Source organism: Coloeus monedula (genome assembly GCF_965178545.1).
Source record: "Coloeus monedula genome assembly, chromosome: 3".
NCBI lineage: Eukaryota > Metazoa > Chordata > Aves > Passeriformes > Corvidae > Coloeus > Coloeus monedula.
Genome location: NC_138783.1, coordinates 12,050,645 through 12,071,635, shown reverse-complemented (window position 1 = coordinate 12,071,635; position 20,991 = coordinate 12,050,645). Strand labels below are relative to the sequence as shown.

General features: G+C 41.1%; 1 protein-coding gene across 1 annotated transcript; it reads right to left on the bottom strand.

Moving 5' to 3' along the window:
• Positions 1-284: 284 nt before the first annotated feature.
• CXADR (CXADR cell adhesion molecule) lies at positions 285-20,196 on the bottom strand (the record flags this gene model as incomplete). Its single annotated transcript, XM_082277633.1, has 7 exons — positions 285-552; positions 907-1,045; positions 1,331-1,453; positions 2,464-2,619; positions 2,991-3,195; positions 3,859-4,028; positions 20,133-20,196. 7 exons carry the CDS (start codon positions 20,194-20,196, stop codon positions 285-287), a joined length of 1,125 nt encoding a protein of 374 aa, XP_082133759.1.
• Positions 20,197-20,991: the final 795 nt, after the last annotated feature.

Here is a 20,991-nt window from a genome sequence, read left to right as displayed (position 1 = left end):
ATTAGCTGACAGTGTCAGAGCCTCCTCAGCAACCTACCAGAGGTCCAAATACCTTCAGTGTCCGATATTTTATTACGAACTTCAACGCTTTTAGCAAATAGTTCAACTGTCATATACTAATAAGTTTAAAATTAAATATGAGAATTGGTGGCTTTTCAAACTAACTTGTATATTCTCTTCAAGGAAAATTTCATGCCAGTGTTTAAATGAGGGATGGAACACAGTAGTTTTCTCTAATACTTACAATGAACACTTTAAAAAACAGCTTTTAAATTAATAATATTTTATACTATCGACCCATCTTTGCTTTGTGCTGGAATCATCACAGGAACAGCTCCCATTCTACTTAAATTAGGTGCAGCTACCTTTGAAGGTGCAAAGGCTGGGGTTTGAGGAGGAGCACGTTCAAAGTCTTCACTTGGGACTTGGCTATATGGAGTTTTGGTATATCCTTCCATGTTGGAGGGAGACATTGAGCCCAGGGAAGAACGATTGCTGCCAATGTAGCTGCGAGCTGTTGAACTGCGACTTTTGGGAGGTGGAACATCTTCTCTAAAATAAACAAAACAAAACCAAAAAAAACAGTTGCAGAACAAGAGTTCAGTCACCACTACTTTAAAACAAATATTCAGTTTGGTTTTTTTTATTCTCATGCAGTAGGCAAAAAAATCCTTACATCTTCCTTTAAAGTAACAAAAATCCCCCAAACCCTCAATATTCATTGCCTTTAAAATGTTTACTGAAATTAGACAAACCACAAAAAGTTCTCTGACAAGCCATCAGTGTGTTATAATAAGATTTCCAGATTAAGACAGAAATCTCGACTGTTAAGTAACTTATTTGCAGAAATACACATTTAAAAGTTAATCTTCCAATAATACTGCTCAGAAACTAGAGACATGTTACCTGATATCATGATGTACTTCTTTTTCATATTTCTTCTCTCTGTGCTTCTTACAGCAACAGAAGATGAGAGAACACAGTACAGCGAGACCCAGCAGAGTTCCTATAATAGCTCCAGTAATTATACCAGCTGTATTTACGGCTAGAATAGGCAAATAACAACACTGTTTGTTAAATGTCAAAGTTATAAGACCAACTTTCTTTTAACATTAAGCCCAGTATGCTTCATATGAGGCAGGTCAATAATACATCACTGAATCAGAGGGGAAGTGCTCAGTCACATGCATTTAAAACAGTAAGACTTGAAGTGGCACCCACAAGTTACATAACAGTGTTGGGGTTTTAAACCTTTTAGGAGTTTAGAGAAAAAGACTGTTCAGGTTTAACACACAGAACACTGTGTGACTATTACACAGCAAACACTTACGAGGGGTGACATTCAGCTCAACAGAACATTCATCCGTGCCAACTCTGTTTGAGGCCACACAGTTGTATGTACCAGAATACTCTCGAGAGGCATTTTTCAGAAGAAGTTCCCCTGTATTTTTATCTACAAACAACAGAAGGTAGAGGTTTATCATTTGCCTAAATATAATTCCATAGTCAACTTCATAGAATTATTAATCCAGCACATACATGAAATCTTAACTTTAAAATGTCATATTAAAGATATCCAGATTAAAACAAAGCTCTATCATGCTGTAAAATGCTATTGCTTGTAAAAGTCTTACCCTGTTAGAAATGTATTCCACAGCATTTGACTCGCTCTACTTGTTGAACAAGTTAGGTAGTGTTTAGATTCTTGACAACACTCTCAGTGTCCCCAAACCTACATTTACAAGCCCAAAACTAACATGGTTTTAGTAAGTTACAAGTCACTCTTGCACAATTTCCCACTCATTCTTGTCCAGCACCGATATTGTCAACTGCTCTTTTTGTTACCATGAGTCAAATTTGGGATGTGAAGAAAGAAGGGGCATAACAACAGTAGCCTAAAGTCTTCAGTGGTACAGAGAAGGACTTTAATGATCAACCATTCACTGTCAAAACAAGAACTAAGAGACATCAACTAGCACTACCAGGAGTTAAGTTCAAAACAATGAACAGTATTAGGTTCTTCCTTTGTAGCTAATTTTTAGGTTTTAAGATATTACATACTCTAATAAAGTGCAGAAGCTTACAAAAAAAAAATGGAGATGTTTGCTTCTTTTAAATCAAACTGAAGCCACTTTTGAATTCCCTACTGTCCACTTGAGCACAAAAGCAAAACCATCAGCAAGCAGGAGTAACTCCTAACACTTGGGTACGGGTGAGCATGATACTGCAGCCTAATGGTAAGAATCTCAACTTGAAGCTTGAAACATTTCCCATCATGAATTAAAAACCAAAATCAACTCCAGCTCATTTCAAAGTCAGTTTTTTCAGAGGGCAGAAGTGACATTTGATCTTGACTACTCTATAGTAATACTTACTCTGGGATGCTCACAAGTCAATATAAGCTAAAAATACTATTGCAATCTTTTTAAGTATTTCAGAGTAATAAATGAAGTTTGACAGTACTCAGCACAGAAGTGGCAGGAAGTTCATGTGTGCCAGATACTCTCCTCCAGTCATAAGACAGAAGCGGGGATCCTTCTTGTGACACACATTTCAAGGTAACGTCTTTTCCGATCTCCTGTGATCCTTCAATGGAACATTTGGTCCTTGCTGGCTTTACTAATAAACAAAACATCACTGAATTAATAACAGTCACAATCAAAATGCTTACTAGTTGTGTTCTAGCAGTCAGTCTATTCTGCAAAAGATAAAGTTTGTGCCACAAACTATCTCCATGCACTGAAAGATTTTCTATGAAATACGAGCCAGGCATAGAACTTCTAAAAATACTCTTCATTTGAAATATTATTCTCTTCACCTCCTAGAACAGGATTACACCCATCCCTCCCAAGGCCTCGATAATGACCATAATCAGCACAGATTCAGTACAACAGTACCCAACTGGAAATTTTCATTTCAGACATTGAAAATAGGATGGAATAAGCACATAAAAAACATCACTGAAAATTTAAGAAAATAAATTATCTTACCAAGTACAGTCAACTGTATTTTTTTGCTTTGAACTCCAGGAGCCTTCTTCACTTTGCACTGGTATGTGCCAGTGTCTGCTGCCTTTAAATTCAGGATATCCAATGAACCATCACCAGATTTGGGATCAAGATTTGTAAACTGCATTCGCCCAGTCATAGAAGCATAATAATGATTATAAACCCTGTCTACAGCATACATAATTATCTATAAAAAAAAAGAAATATGATTCAGAAATCCACTTAGTGGGCAAACATTTTAAATAATTTGGTCTATTTGAATACTCAAGTTTCTTTCTATAGTTTTAACCCCAGACATAGGACATAGCCAAATATCTCCATCTTCAAAACATCACCACACACAGCATTATAATGAATACTCCAACCAAACACCTGACCAAGTACCAATATGTCACAATTGACTTCTGACTGAAAGAAAACTGTTTAGAATTGCTCTAACTTAATTCTGCAAAACCTGCCTACTAATACTGATTACACTTCCAAAGGCAGGAAAGCATTAATAACTAAAAGAGTCAATATAGTTAAAATTAAGTCCTCCTGAATTTGTTTTCAATAAGGAATATAACTCAGGTACAAAATCAAAATTTCCTTTTTGGAACTGAAATGTATTTAATTTGGGAGTTCTTCATTAGAAGGCAAGTTTATAGTGTAAAATGTCTTGACATTTCATCCTTAATCTGGTATTTCAAAACTTCCACTAGATTTCATATGACTGGTGCTTCAAAGCAATTCAAGATCACAAGCATCCCAGCCTGAAAAGGTGGAAGTTTAAAAAGGCAGTAACAAAACTCACACATTGACCTACTCAAACAACTGAATTAACACTGCCCAAAAAGAAGTGTCTACTTACTATTTGCTCCCTCTTTTGATTATCTGCTGGTATCAATACCCACTCGATATCTAGTGGGCCTTCATCTTCTTCCGAGAGTTCAAAAGTACACGGCAACGTAACTTTTTCTCCTTGTGCTTTTTCAAACATTGACTGGTCAACTGAAGTTATAGTTAGGCTTCTTGTTAGACCTATAAAAACATATTTTTATGTTTTGAAAACAAGTCTCACACAGTTTTTCACTGTAAGTGTTCTATGACATACTTTTCCTGTCTAGAAATCATGCCATCACTCAGACTGGTCACCGCTGAAGAGCCTGTGCAGATCCCGTTACCCAACACAGCACGAAGTCCCGTGCTGCTCATTTGGAATTACATCCAACAGGCAGCTACATCTTTCAAGCCATACTTTTTCTTTTTTGAACAATTCAAGTCCCACACAAACCTAAACTAAACATTTCCAAAAGCAGATTTTTCAAGTCACTATATAATCACCTTACTATTACCCCCTCACTGTACAATTAAAGTATGGAACAGTAATGAAGTCTGCCAGATTAGAAAGAATTCTTGAGACGTCCTGGGTTGGAAGTAAGTTACTTTGCCTTGAGCTATAAGGGCTCCTCTATCTACAGGGACACAGAGGACAAATTAATCTTTTTCAAACATCTCAATGAGTATTTTTGCATTTGTTTGTCTTTTCTGTTTGTCTTACTCCTCTAAAAAGGCTGTGCAATCCTTATCCGCATGCCTCTAGGCAAACATGCTTCCAAACAACAAATTTTCCTCAATTCAACCCTGAAAAAGAATCCATATAGTGACACAAAAAGAGCTACTCGAAAGGCCTGAAGCAAGATTCCCCCTATTTCACAACAAACACAGGCGTCCCTTATATCAAGTGAGCAGGCTTGCACATCACAGCCAGGATGTGGAAAGCACACCCTTTGCTCATGATGGAAATGGGTTTGGCACTGGTACAGCTACTGTTTTGTCCACCTTCTTGGAAACCAAGCTCAGGTTTTCAGTCATTTTATGTGTGCAGGTTGCTAGACAGACACACAGATGTGACCACAGCCATGAGAACTGCAAGGCCACCAGGAGAATGGACAGTGTGAGGAAGATAGATGGCTTTGGCACCTTTTACAGATCTAAAGTAACAGCCTCAGGTGAAAGTTTAAAATCATTTTACACAGTGCTTTTGTGTTCTAACTTGCACTTCTCCATATAGTAGAGGAGCTCTAGCACGGTAGAGGAGCTTCCTGCAGTAGATCATAGAATATGGTGAGTTGGAAGGGACCCAACAGATATCCTTCTGCTTTACTAAAATTTTGCTCTGTATCAAGTCTTTGCATTCTCTTCCTGATGACAAAACAATGCGATCTTTAACAGCTATTTAAAAAAATCCTTGAGAAAGAAAAATCACTTGATATACTAAATTCCAGACAACAGCCTGCAAGAAAAGGCCTTCAGAATAGTTAATTACTAACAAACTAGGTAGGATTATTTTGTTTCCTATCATTCATAGTATTACTTTTTATGACATTGCCTTCAGTCTGGGGGAAGGGGAAAAAAAAGAAACACCAACCAAATAAACTTAAATCAACTTGAGGTAGGAAAGAGAGTTATGTGCAATGTCTCTTACCTACAATGGACACCTTTTCAAAGACAACTCTGATGGGTTTGTACCACCTCTTTTTTGACCACAGTAAACAGATCTGAACAGTTAATTCTCTACTTCTAGGTTGAATTACAACAGTTCCCTAAATAATAGTGATCTCCATGAATACCTGTTGATTTGTCATAAATCCTATTCCCTCCTAAAGGATCTTTTCAGATTTCCAAGTGTAAAACTAGCCATTCTAAACCTCTTTAAAATGTTGTTTGACTAGTGAATAGATTAAATTTGGTCAGCTCTATATAAACAAAGACAACACTACTACTACCCATCACCTCTATTTATAGGTAGATTTAGAGTACATTCATGCTTCCATAATAGACAGTAGCATTTACATTATTAATGTAAATTCCTGAACTGTTTTTTCAGCAGCTTCCATACTCTTGTTTCCCTTTTCCCCACGGCCTCATTAGGGAACTGTAATACAATACTCTCAAGTTCTTCTCCAAATTGCATTTCTGCATCTGCAATGTTACTATATTAAAGAAAAGGGATGTGAACTCAAGTAGTTTAAGTGACTGATAATCAAATACATTATTATGTTACTTACTTCCTTAAAAGCCTCAAATCTGTAACCTGGGAAATTAAAAGCTTTCATTCTGAAGTAAATCACTGGAGCAGAGCTGCTGCTCTGTGGCAGCATCTCCAGTCACGCTCACACTGCCATCTGAAGTTCCACCACAAAGGACCACAGCACACACATTTGCTTCCCCCTCCCCACAAGAGGACCTGCTGAGAATTTCACAAACTGGACAATAATTCATATAAGAGCAACACTCTGCCTTTTCACAGCAGATAGTGGATAATAGAATTCATACTCTGGGGATGCTATGACACATCCCTACTACTAAAAAGTATAAACTCCTCTGATTTTCAGTTGATACCTGCTGAAACACAACATGGCCAAACCAAACTGGACAGATGAGTATCCACATGTTGATTTTTTTGACTACTTTTCTAAACAAATGGGACTTGTAGGATCAATGTTTTATATCTCTCCCTCTTCAGCTGTTGCTTGTTCATCTCTTTGACAATTTCAAACAAATAAAGCAGAAATAACAGGCCAGTACAACCAGAAGTCCCCCAAGTACTCACATGTACTGACAGAGCTAAGAAGCATTAGATTCTTCAACTATCTCTTGCCTCTTCATTGCCAGACAACTCATGTGAGTATAATTTCAGAGTGGACATTACACAGTTTCATGGCAGAACACTGAGAAAAAGACACTGGCAACTGGGAAGAAAAATTATGTTAAAAGCTGGAAGTACTACATTTCAGAAACACACTCCTAGGAAGCTAGACTCCAGTAGTCCTGCCTATCACTGCCTGTCAGCTTAGTCCAAGTGCTTCAAAAGCCATAAATAGTTTCTATTACAGCACTCATTTCTCTGATCCAAACATACAGATTGACATAGTAACCATGTGCCAAATAAAAGCAGAATCCAAAAGCCTGAAGAGCCTTGCTCAAAATAGAAGATTGCCACAAAAATATTTTTCAAGTTTCAATTTTTGACACTTTTGAAGTCCAAGTAGTACTTTCATGCACATTGACTGCATGCAAACATGTCAATGAAAGCTAAAGCACACAATCCTCAGAATAACACTCAACAATCACTCCTGCACATGAAGCTTCCAGCACACACTAGCTGCTAAGAGAGGTACTCAAACATTAGTCTGAACCTTCTAATTATCAGAGCTTTTGCATACATCTCAATTCCTTTCTTACTGCACATCTCCCAACACCTCTCTTTCATTATACCAGTGTTCCACAGTCTTTTTCTTAGACTAAGGCTGCAAACACAAAGCTCTTTTCCACTTTCTCTTTCTTTTGGGTCAACATCAGCATGCAGAAGCAGCAAGCACCTCAATTAAGATACATGTCAGAGCTAGCTGGACTTGGACTGAGCATTAGAAACACAAGGGAGGGGCAGGTAATTGGAGATTCCCTTCTGCAGAGAAGACACATCTGCTGCCAGATATGCTGCAGAAGGAGGCTTGGCCAGATTTGACATGTCAGAGGTTGTCAGGGGTCCTCTGACCCTTATTATCATCACCACTATTGCCTTTTTCTTTTTTGTTCTATTCCCACTTAATTATTACCTGATGTTAGCAAAGGAGACCTGGAGCAAATCAGATGTGACTAGAAAACTCCAGGGGCAAAGAAGGACACAGAATCCCAGGCGACATTTACTCTCCTTGCTCTTTTCGTGTAAGCGGGAAAAGGCTTGTAGAGACACGTCCTTCAAGTTAAGAACTCACTACAGGATTGGCACTGCAAGGAGCACTTTAATTTTTATGACCACGAGTACCCCTGAGAAACAAGGGCTGCCAAGTTAGAGATGGGATCCACTCGAGGAAGCGGGTTATGAACAACCTCATCAGAGCTGGTGACGAGCGCTGTAAATGAGAGATCTACCAGGAAATAGTATCTGAACTTTGCAGTCAGGGGAGGGAATAGAGACTGAGCCATTGGAAGTACCTGGTCTAGGTTCTTGTGAGGAAGAGAGATCCTGGTGAGGATAAAGCATGTTAAAAGGGAAACCACCTATAGCAGCTGCACACAGAACTGACACCAGAGCGAGACGTGTGCAATAGCTCACGTGACTGGCACTTTGTCATGGATGGACACAAGAAAGCCAGGAAGGGAAGAACAGCAGGTGACCTGACCTCTACCTGAAGGAGCAGCTGCAACACAAAAAGCTGTTCTACAGGACAGACAACAGGCTGGCTAAGAGCTTGTGGGTCAGGATTAAAGGAAAGGATGTTATGGACAATATCACAGTCAAAGTTTGTTACAAATCACCTGATTGGGGTAAGAAAGCCGATGAAGACTATTTCAGCAGTTCCAGAAAGTTTCTAAAAATGACAGAGACTAGTTATTGTGGGACATTTTCACCTCTGTGACATCTACTAGAAGGGCAACACAGCATGACACAAAATCTAAGAGGTTTCTGAAAGATTTCAGGGAAAAACAGCACTAAATGAGTAAATCCCCATTTGATACTTTCTTGCAATGGCTTTCAAGGAAAAAAGAACCCTAAGAACTTGCTGGGGATGGAATCAACAACAGCCCTGACTGCAGTGACCATGATACAGTGAAGTATAAAATCCTGCGAGGAGGAAGACAAATCAGCACAGACCCTGCACTTCATATGGGCAGACTGACTTACCCAGTAGCTGGAATTCTGTGGGATCTAGTCCTAAAAAGCAAAAGAGCTCAAGAAAACTGGGGGGTATTTAAGGGCAATTGCTAACCACACAAGGAGTACATCCCAACATCCAGCAAAATAAACACATCAGTCAGCAGCTTGGCCGAAGGAGGAAGAAGCAAGAACAGCCTACCAAGGGAAGAACACACAAATATTGCCCAGGCATGCAGCACCCCTGCCAGGGAAGTCAAAACACAACCAAAGCTGAAAGCAGCATGGGACTTCAGTGCCACATGAAGACCTTCTACTATTACACAAGCAGTAAAGAATCAGAAAGAAAAATAGGACAGGTGATAGCTGATACAGAGAAGAGCAAAGCACTCAGTGTTGATGCTGTTTGGAGCAGAAGGCTGGATGTGACTGAGGTCACGTTCAACACAAACAATTCTGCATTAAAGATCTAATGAAGCCAACACATACAGTGACAAGATGACATTTTCCCAATTTTTTTCCCAAGCTTTACCCCTTAAGCTTCCACACAAATCAGGGATATTCTGTTTATTTCATTCCGCTAGTATGTGCCTCAAAACATGAGTGGATCCACTGTGGTATCTAACTGCTAGTACAAGACAGGCAGACATTTTACCAAGCTGAAGGAAGATTTGTGTTTGTTTTGGTTAGCATGATTTTATGGATAAAATTTCAGACCCTTTTCAGACACCTTTTCTGGTTTAGACACACAAGTGACTCAAGTCATTTATCCCACTTATTCAAATATACTTTGCATTAAAATATCTAATTTCTAATTGCAGCAAATAAATCACTGCAAAGCGTAGCCTCAAAAGCACACAACAGACTCTCAAGAAAACCCCTGAAAGCCAAGTTTCAAGTGCACTTGATCCAAATGGCTGTATATTGTTTTCAAAGTATTTTGCAAGGAGAACATGCACCATATTTGGCTGTGGCAAACATAAGAATGAACATTTGTGACCGGTTGAGAAGAGACAAGCACCTTTCCCTTGATGAAGGACAATAAGCATTATTCCTTTAAAAAGTTTGTATTAGAAGAAGTAAGAGGTCAATACATAGTTTGGATTCTGAACATTCAGATTTAAGTTTCTTAATGTGGAATAAAATACTTTTTCTGGGAAACTGACCCTAAAGAGCATTGCAGACTATATCTGTATGATTGAACAAGTTTTTCATATGATTTCTAAAGGGGTGGAAACCAGTAGACGATCTTTAGAAAAACTCTTTCCTTCTCAATATCTGAACCAACCTTTAAGTGTCACTCAAGTAGAACACAGTTTAGTAAACTATGTTATTATTAAGACTAATCTAGGGAAAAGGAAATATTTTATGGAATCTGATGGAAGCTGTTTTCTAGTATAAAAGAATCTTCAAAACAGAAAGCAGACAAAAAATTAAAATGGAGCAAAGCTTTCTTCATTCCAACACAGACATAAGCAGAGCTGTGATATATACTAATAAATAACAGAAAGTAATTTATTAGATTAATTAGTTATGCATTTAGTATTTTCTTATTTAATCAGGACACATTGAAATTGTGCATTACTGGCTTACACAAATGTAGGTGTGCATCTAAATTTGGCATGAATGTTTCTGGCATCAGATAGGGCTGTGCCACAGAAGGGTTATGTAACCCAGCAGACACAGTCCTTCCCTAGGACAGTTTCTACGCAGAGTTGAGTTCAGAGATGTTGCTGTACTTAGTGTGATCCACCTGCAACTGCATTTTCAGAGTACTTTACTGCCAGGCTCTCCAAAACCAGTCTTGTTTGCCAATACCTGACTGCAAACAAGGAGAGTCTCTAAATATATAAATGTTTTTTCCACAGATAGAGACCTTAAGTAGCAAGTAATGATCATGACCAAAAATGCACATTAGTGCTTTGAGAGCCACAAGCTATAAAATTGACTTAAGAGACACTTCAGCTTACACTTTTCTTTCAAATGCAGATTAGAGATGTACCTGTGATCAAATCTTTTCACCAGGCAAATTTCAGTCTCAAAACCAGAAACCATCCCCATTTTACTTCTGAATACACCTCTTCTCCACAGTTCATCTCCTACTTTTTTCAGCTAGCTGTAATGATTTTATAGAGCAAAGTCGCCCAACTCTCCCCCTTCCCACCTTCACTTGGACAGAAGTTCTACAACATCTTATTTCAAACCTGCACTTCTGACCTAAGGCCCTGTAGAACCGAGTGACTCAAGTTAACACCCTTAGCAAGCACGGAGTACACAGGGAGGAAGGTACACACCAAGGAGTGGCTGGCTGAGGAGACTGCCTGGTGTTCACTGGCATAATCTAACACAAACACAAGTCTCCATGGCTGAAATCCCCACAAGCAGCCAGCATCCCACAATCATCTCCTGCTTCCTTAAAATACCAAACATCAGCATCCTCAGCAGCCAAAGGGAGCATCTGCAAGACAGGGTCCTGCTGATCAAGTAACTGGATTAAAAGCTACCTTCACAAAAGAATAAAGAGAAACAAATATTTGGCATTACTTATTTTAGTGGTTTTTGCAGCACCCAGTAGCTGAGTCATATCAGCACAGCTAAGATGGCCACAAAGCTGCAGTTAAGCTGTTTTGCCACAGTTTATCACAAGCGAAAAACCAAATCACATCCTAAATCTATCAGCGAGACCCCTCTCCAAAAGGTTAAAAAAAAAAAAAAAAAAAAAAAAAGCCTTAAAAAAAGGGCCCAGCTTCAGATTTGGATTCTCAGTTTCTACATCTTACCTCCAAGAGCAAAAGGACCCAGTACAGTTACAGCTTTCAGAAGCTTGGGCCCAAAACACTATGAAGTTTTGCTGAATCTAACTCTTCTCATGTCATAAACTCTGCAACTCAAAGAACAGTCCCTAAACAGTCTCCTTTAACTTAATAAACATTAAAGGAACAATGTCATTAAAAAGGAAGTTTAACAGAAGGATAAAAAAAATTGTCTTCCCTTTAGAAAGCAAATTCAATAGACTTGGGGATTTTTGATGTGAGAATGAAACTCAAAAATGCTTCACAACAGATTCCAAAACACATATTATCTCAATACACATCCTATTAATTTTGTCAGGTACCCAGGTACCAAAGAATACTCAGGCTTCACAGTAACCTCAACAGAGGTAAAACAAGCAAAAGATGAAGGACAGGAACAAGCAAGCAATTGGTAAGGAACTAACAAATGCTAGGTAACAACGGAGCAGTTAATAAAACAAAAGAAAAAGTCACACAGCATTACTGCATCTGAATCCACGTATCTACAGAGGTTTGATTTTAATACAGTCTAATTTTAGAATTCCGCAAAGAATTCAGATTTTTAGGATAATCCCATGCTGATAAAGGCAAATCACAAAGCTTTTTCTAACAAAGAAAGTACTGTCCTGCTAATATCAAGAGTTAAACAGCTACTGTTTGACGTGCTCCACAGACCACATTTTTCCCATGCTTAACGCCCTGTTATCATACAATGCAGTGATAAAAATTTCAGAGATAAGCACAGTTCACTGTAACTGGTAAAAACACCCCAACAAAACATTTTACCAAAAGCAACAAGCCTACTTAAACCTAACATTTCCAGGGCTAGTTACATTAACATACAAAGTATTCTTCTACTTAAGCCTCAAAGAGGCCCAATGCAAAAAGATTAGAGAGAAGATAAAAACTTGCCTGAGTCCACTAGGCAGAACACTAGTTAATCCTCAAAGACAGTAAAATTAAGACAAAAGATGTTCACATCTGCATTTCAGATCTCCCAGGTCAGTGCTCTCTAAACTGGAGTCACAGATCTTAGTGAAACTCTCCTACTGTGCAGAAAAGAGAGTTTATGGAGCCAGAGAAAGTAAAGGGAACCCAGGAATAAAAGCACCCACCTAGGAGAGACTTGGCTGCACACAGTGTCTCCTCCTACCTAGTTCATTTAGTCCCAGACTAAATATAAAAACAGTTCAGGAAACTAAATCCACACAGCAGTTTTTGTAGAAAAGAGTTAGAGTTTTATACACCTTATGATAGCAGCAACAAGATTTTAAAACTCTCTCTTCCACATTTCACCTCAGCTAGCTCACCAGTAGCTCAAAGAGGCTGAGTGACTGAGCTCCCAGAACTCTGGTCTGGTTAAGTTTCCAGAACAATTTTTCCACAGACGGTGCAGATAAAAGACTTATGTGCGTGAAATAAGGTTTTGCCAGAAGCTACAATGAGAAGGCTGATGAAACAGCAGGGCACTTATTAAAAAAAAACAAACAACAACAACAACCCCAACAAAAAACCAACCAACCAAAACAAACCAAAACAAAAAGAACCCAAAAATAAACACACCCCCCCAAAAAAACCCCTATATATAAGAATAAGCCTGGGATATTTCGACCACCGGATAGTCAACTCTGTTCCTGGGCCTCATGGGCTTGTATTTCCAAACTTTACTTCTTCTGAGCAGGGTGGGGGAGAAGCACCACTTTTCTGAGGCACATTTATTTGAATCCTCAAATTCTCTGTCAAACCACACGAGTTAAAAAAAAAAAAAAAAAAAAAAAACAAAACAAAAAAAACCCTAGACAGGAAACTGAGTATGCACACTTCTTCAAAGACATTTAAAAAAAAAATCTGTTTCAGTCTGGATGTCTTCAGACAGCATTAAATTAATAAATAGCTCCAATTCATGTAGTGTTGCATACCCCTGCCCCAGTTTAAAAGGTACTGCACAATTAAGGTACAAGTTATACACCCTCCCAATCTAACAAAAAATTCTTAATTTTAAGGCTCATATAAATAAAACTACCAATAACTCCAACTCTGCAAATACATAGCATGAGCTTGATTTCACTCCCAACCACAGTTCACTGGGATCAGCTGAAATCATTATGCAACTACAAAAATCTAAAAAAACATTATTGAACTACAAAAACCTAAAAATCACAGGCTAAAACTTGAATGATCTTTTATTTTTTTATTCACCCACAACTTCATTTTTTCTTCAACACACCCTTTGCCTTCAGATTCTCTCCAACATCCCTTTCCTTCTACAGCTGTCCTTGTGCTCCTTACTTGTTCAGCACATTCTTGAAGCTTTTGGGTTGCTAAACTCAAAGCCACCAGCCCGTATCCTAGCAACTGCTGGCTGATGACCTTCCTGAGAGGGACGTGCTTATCAAGGGGAGAGAGGGGGCATTCAGATCTCCTTACTGAAGGGAAGGATAAGCTTTCGGGAGGCAACTGAAAGGGGGAGGGGATAGTGCAACATAAACTGGGATTAAGATTAGTTTTAAGCAGAGGAGTAGTGTTTAGCCCAGTATCTACAGAAAATCACTATGAGTTCCAAGTTTTCTGTGGTATCAGCTGGATGGACTTTGCCAACAGCTGCACAAGGCTGCTCTGACACAAGGAAGGGGAGAAGGAATCCAATGTCACCACTGGAAGGGACAACAACCACAGCAGACAGGATGTTACACATCGGATGTAACCGCACCACATCTGTAATGGGGGCAGGTGTAATGCGAAACTGTACCTCCAGACTGCACTTCAGAGCCTTTAAGGAACCATCTAGAAACAGTACTGAGAAGTGCAAAATTAAATGAAGGTCAACCATTACAAAGACTTTTTTCAGTGAGCACAAAAAAGAAAAAGATCAGAGCTGAAATCCTGACACGGCACACTCACACAAAATCTCGCCTCTCCTCTACCAAGTCTACCCCAACTGCACAGGTTGTTTTAGCTCTGCAAGTCACTTTCCCATTACGGACAGATATTGGAGGCTTACACAGTCACTAAGCAATCAAGCCACATGATTCGATCTTTTTCCTGCCAATTTGATGGCATTTAAAAGGGAGCTGAATGAAGCAGCTCACTGGCAGTGTGAATGCACTGGGCACATCTGTCAGTCAATGCATCAGGGAGTTCACTACAATCCAACACTTAACTGAGCAGCCATATTATTTTCACTTGAGTAAAGAGGCTTTGGCTCTTCCAAGCTACTGAACAAGCAATGCTTTTTTCCCAGTTCATGCAAGTTTTGCATTAAGATTGACAACTATTTGATTCAGTAGCATAGAGTTGATTTTGGGCTCTTTTCTTGTTGCTGTTTTGTTGGGTTTTTTTAAATATAAAGGTGAAGCATCACAATGACAGAGAAAAATGTCTTGTCTGCCCAGTCTTGTTTCCTTCCCTGCCCCACTCCCACCATATAAAAAACAGACAGAAAGGAATAAGCTCAAAGAATTAGAATATCCACCCTAATTAGCCAAGAAGTTTACTTATCATTTAAAAATTTAGGGAGACACTAGAATATATTTATATCTATACACACACGAACAGGTTATTTTTACATGCCTTAAAAAAACTGAGATGAAATATTCCTTGTAGCTTATATTGTTAATACATCTAAAACAAAGAGCTGAAGATGCAGGATAAGTGAACACAGGAAATTTCAATTCCTTATGCAAACTAATTCTGCACAAGTTCAAACAGTTGAGAATGTATCAAATTCTCATCCTTCCATCCAACACACCAAATAGTTCTTGTTGATTAATCATTTTTCAGCATACTAAGCATAGAGGCTTTAGCTGTAGGGCATGAAAAACATATTTGTTTAAAAAAACGTAGCAGCAAGTGCAACTGCAAAACTTGCAACCATCAAGTACCTCAGATGCTTCTTGACAGCAGCTAAAGGACATCGGAGCATCAGTGAATGGCTCCAGTGTAAATAAAACTCCAAATCTTGCCTCTTTATCACATTTTGAATGTCATCCAGCAAGTAGGTGACATTTAAATAAATTAATAAACAATAGCAATAATATACTCCACCATGCACATTTGAGGTTCCAGCTGACAATCCCTTGTTATAATTCAGCTTGATCTCATTGAGTTGGATCAAGAAAAGGAACAGGTAGAAAACTGACCTCACAAAAATTTACTCTTTTTATAAATTTTAAACTCCCTGAACTGGAGCTCACCATGGAGCCAGATGAATGTCAGGTACAACTTCAAAGAGGATGCAAAAATAATCTTTGCAGTAACATCTAGACATTTGACTGGTTGCCTGATCTAGCCATGCAGTCTTACTCCTCAACTAAGCTCTCTCCTGGCCAAGGTTTTACAGATATTTCCGTGCTTTGGGAAAATACTGATCAAACAGAACCAGTTTTTCTCCTAATGCTCTTCTGCCATCTTTCCTGTCACTCATTCTTGCCCTGTACCAGGACAAATTGGTAGCAAAACACTTTCTTGTTTCAAATCTAGACCTGTTTACATCTGCAATAAAGGAAAGGACCAGCAAGGATGCAGGGGGCTGCTTATACTGCAGATGTTACTGAAACAGGTTTACACAGAACTAGGACTTCCCTGCCACTTACTCCCATGGCAACTGGCTGAAGTGGCTAAGTGGCTTTTCTCTGAGCCATCCCTGGAAAGGTGCAAAGGAGTAAAAAGAGGAATTCCCTTAAAAAAAAAAAAAAAAAAGGGGGGGGGGGGGAGCAAGTGTAACTAAATTGATGTAATAGCAGGGTGGTGACGCACACATTCTTCCATGCTGGTGAGCCACATAGTTGCTAAAAGTTCACCAAATTTATAATGTTTCACACAGTATCTAAAAGTTTCATTAAGTCAACCAGAAGTCACAACAAGAGCAAAAAGAATCCCTGTCATTATAAGCTTATGAAAGCATGCAAGCAACAGCTGATTAAATGAGTGTGGAAGTATGTTGAAACAACACTAGCCCCAAAACCAAGTTTCCTAGTCTGCACAAATCTCTGTAGGACCTGTGGCAAAGGAGTTTTAATATGCTCCAATACTGAGGCAGATTTAAAGATATTCAGGATTACTATCTTGAAGTGTGAATGGTATGAGTAGCAAAGCATACATGTGCTCATGTAAAAATATGGGCAGGTGTGTATTTTGCAAAGCAGCAATTGAAGCTAAACCAGACATTCAGGAGGGGGAGTTTCATCTGTCTGTTAAGCGGGCTTGGCTGTGGAAGAGGCAAGAACTGGAAGTGAAGACAGAGAGGCAGCTGAAGTTTGATGCAACACAGCGGGGCAGTCAGAGGAGACCAAAGTGACGAGCTATAATAATCTCTGCAGCAGCATTCTCAACACATAAAATACCTTCTGGGAAACATAGATTAGCCAAGGCAAAAATCACTAATTCAAATGTCATGGTCCATGTCACAGCAGCTGACTAACAGTTGATTAAGTAATCTCTGGTTAAAGATTTTCATACTTGTTAAAACTCTAAGATCCAGGAAACAAGTCCCAAACTTCAGGTAACTTTCACATCAATGGAGAGTTTAGAAGAACTTGAACCCTGAATCTTGTTACAATTACTGACCAAGAGATGAAGTGTACCAGGTTTAGCAATTAAAAGACTGGGATAGGAGTCATCATTAAACTCCTGTGGTAGTCACACTTCTATTTTAAGCTTCTGCAAGATCCTATTGCGTGCATAAAAACATGAACGGGCTTAAGTTCCTTATTATACTTATTTGACAGAGTGTATTAGCCACCAAATGCTGACTTACTATGCCTGCATTAGGTTCCACTCCTGAATGCACGATACTGGAATTACTTTTGCAAGTTTAACAACAGGGAAATAACCGTAGATTTTCCTAAAGTTTACCAGAAATTTGATTTTATTTAAAAGGTTACAATTCTGTTAATAAAGCATCACACATTGCAGAATTTCAACAGAGTACAAAATTGCCTACTATTACCATTGCAAACAAAAAACCAAAATGCACATAAAAACCACTGCAAGAGCAGCAATAAAAGATACCACTACAGACTAAAGAAAATTCCTGCTCAGTTATTTACCTTAACACTCTCCTCAAACTCATCCTCAGTTGGGGTATTTACACACACAGCATTCCTGTTTCGTAAAACCTTCTTCTGAGGGTTAAATGGGTCACTATGTATGTAGGATCTTTTTTTAGCATCTATCTTTTTATAGGTATAATCTGGCTACGTTAACACTTCAATTACTGATGTTTCAAGTTCTGATGTTACACATTTTCAGAAGTTTAAAAGATGTAAATTATTATCGTATTTGTTAAACTGGGACCACAAGTTCAGCACCTGTATTTATTCTTAGTCATCTAAAACCCTACACAAATTTGAATTTGCACCAAATGGAAGGAGATTATTTCCCCAACACTGTATACAGGGAGATGGTGCCACACCACATGATGTCATGATCACCGTACACAGCTGGATGAAAAAGGAAGTGGGGACGTTCAGAGTGACAGCATTTGTCTTCTCAAGTGAGCCTTCCATGTGACAGAGCCCAGCTTTCCTGGGGATGGCTGAGCTTCTGCCCTGCCCACGGGAAGTGGTGAATGAAGTCCTTGTTTTGCTTTGCTTGCATGCATGGATCTTGCTTTCCCCATTAAACTGTCTTCGTCTCCACCCACAAGTTTTCTCACTTTTACCCTTCCAATTCTCTCCCTCATCTCAACACAAGGGGAACAAGTGACCATGTGGGTGGTCCTTAGTTTCTTGCTAGGGTTAAACCACAACCACCAAACTCAAGTAACTTCAGCACCTAGGCAATGCTTCACTGACAACAGCTTTCACTCAACTGCACAAAAAATAGCTTCCTCTAGGTTGGGTCCATATGGAGACCAGCAAGTTACCGACATCTGTTCCTTCAGTGAAGGAAGTAATGTCTATCTGCAGCACAGACCCAGAAACATTAACTCAATCTGATGGGAAAAAACACAAGCGAGCTCAGAGGACATATCAGCTCCTATGAAATACAGATTATTCAATTATTTCCTTCAGAGGAGTGTGAAATATATGTGTTTTAGGGTACTGTCATTCAAATAACTGTATGAAAGAGTATGTGTGTTTTCATGAGGAATATTTCTTTATTTACAAAGTCATCCAATTTCACCCTGAGGTCTGAAGACACCTGTATCCTTCAGGAGAACTAAAGTGTAAAATTCTGTTTTGGGTTTGCATTTCCTCATATATTAATTGTTCCTAATTTTTTAGAATCATAGTCTTTGATGGCCTAGCAGTGATCTCGTTCAAATGCAGTACATAGAATTCTACTCACAAGTTATTTTCACAGTTTTCGTTACACAAAGTGTTTCAATATAAATCTTCATGACAAACCTTGTCAACTAAATACTAGTAACTCATAGTTCTTACACAGCATCTACCTTGTTTCCAACTCTGCTTCGGGAAACACAGTTAATGCAGAACTACCTATTCCCTTTCATTCAGGAGATCAGAGTTCACCATTCCGTTACAGACACAGAATTTTGAACCCATGAGTAATTTCCCAAAACAGCAGTGACATCAACACAGGCATTAACATTTCAATAGGAAATAAAACCTGACCTCCTGACACCACTAATACACATTTTACTGTGAACCTGAACCTCCCTAGGTGTTTTGTCACCTTTTGTAGTTTCACATAATTTTTGGTCAACTTTAGTGAAAACTTACTTTTATATTAGAGATATGTTTAAGAAACACTGATATGGCAGCCAAGTTCATTACAGGAACCTAAGAACATCTAGCATGTGAGATGAAAAACATCTGCCTACTTTTTAGTAGCCCAGGCACGTTTGATTTGTTATGTGAGGGCTTTGGGTATAGTCGATTGCTTTTTTTGTTTGAGAATATCTACTGCTTTGTTTTCTTTCATCACGAAAAACAAACGCGTTTAGGTCCATCCAATTCAACTCCTTTCCTCCCACCCTCAAATCCTCTCACGTTTACTCCTCAGGGCTCAATCCTGGCCATCGGGTCTGGACAACCGGGTTCCGAGGGCTCTCCGGGAGCACCCGGCCCCTTCCACGCCCTCAAAAGCAGAGCCAGCCTGGATGCTGGAGGTGCTACACATGCAGGGCTGGGGTTTTAATTTTTTTTTTTTTTTCTTTTGCTCTTTCCAAGTCGGTTTTCCCGTGTGGCGAGGACTCCGCCGCCCGCCTGCCACGGGAGCCGCTCCGGCCGGGAGACAGCGGGCGGGCACAGCGGCCCCGGCCGCACCGGGGAGAGCGGCGGGGGAAGGGGAGGGGGAGGCGACAGATAAAGCTCGGCAGCCGCGCTGAGGGCGAACAAAGCCCAGGTCGGCTCCACGGCGCGGCCCCACCGCCAGCGCGGGCACCGCGCCCCGGGCTGAGGGCGGGCAGGGCAGAGGGGCCGGCGGGGACGGGGAAATGCACGAGGGGCAGAGACCCGCACACGGCCGAGACGCGCACACGCACTCTCACACACAGGGCGGAGACCACCCCCCCCCCCACGCCCACACACACGGCGGGGACCCCACACACGCACGGGCGGAGGCGCGGAGCCCCCCAGCCCCCGGGGCGGACACCGGGCGGGCAGCAGCCCCCCCCCCACCCCCGCCGCGCTTTCTCCCAGCCCCACAGAGGAGCCGCCACCGCCTCCCTCCCTCCCTCCTTCCCTTTCCCTCCCCGTCGGTCCCGTCCCTTCCACCTGCGCCCACCTGCGGAGTAGAGCAAGACGAGGGACACCGCGAGCAGCAGCGCGGGCGGCGGCGGCAGCTCCATGGCGCGGCGGGCACCCGGCGGCGGCGGCAGCTCCGTGCCCGGGCTGCGCCCCGCGCACCGCCCAGCAGGTGAATCAGCCCGGCCCGGCCCCGTCACTTCCGGCCGCTCCCCGCCCCGCCGCGCCCCCGGCTGAGGCTCCGCAGAGCCCGTCCCGCCCGCGGCACCTGCGGCCGCCGCTGCCGGCCCGGGGCCGCCCGCAACACGTGCCCGCTGCGCCGCCGGGGCCGGCCGGGGTTCCCCGCGCACCGCCCGGCGCTGCCGCCGCTCCCCCGCCTGCCCGCCCGGCCGGCCGGCAGCGCGGACGGGGCGGCCCGGGAGCCGCGGTGCCCGGAACACGCCGTGCGAGCGGCTGGAGGCTGCCCGCCGTAGCCGGAGGGATGCCCGGGGTGGGGCGGGCAGCGCTCCGCTGCCGTCGGGAGCGCTTGTCCCTTGCGATTACTGCGAGCACCGAGCAGACGTGTCTTGGTCCCCATAGCAACGCGGCTGTAGTGCCTTGTGCGCTCCTTGTGCAGCGCACACGTCTTGCCAGTGAAAGATCTGGAATTGCAGAAGACAAAGGGAAGACGAGAGCGTATGCGAAAGGGCACAAATCAGGCTTTGGGTCTGTAGCATGGTGTCCAAAATAGCAGCCCCCACCAGTTCCAGAAAAACCGGGTTCATATTCCTCTTAAAGCAAAACAATCAGTTGCATTTATCAAAGTCCATTTGACGAGGTTCATTCTCCATAACTGAAAACATTCCATGAATTTATTTCCATGCATTTATTTCCATGCATTTATTACAACATACCGCAAT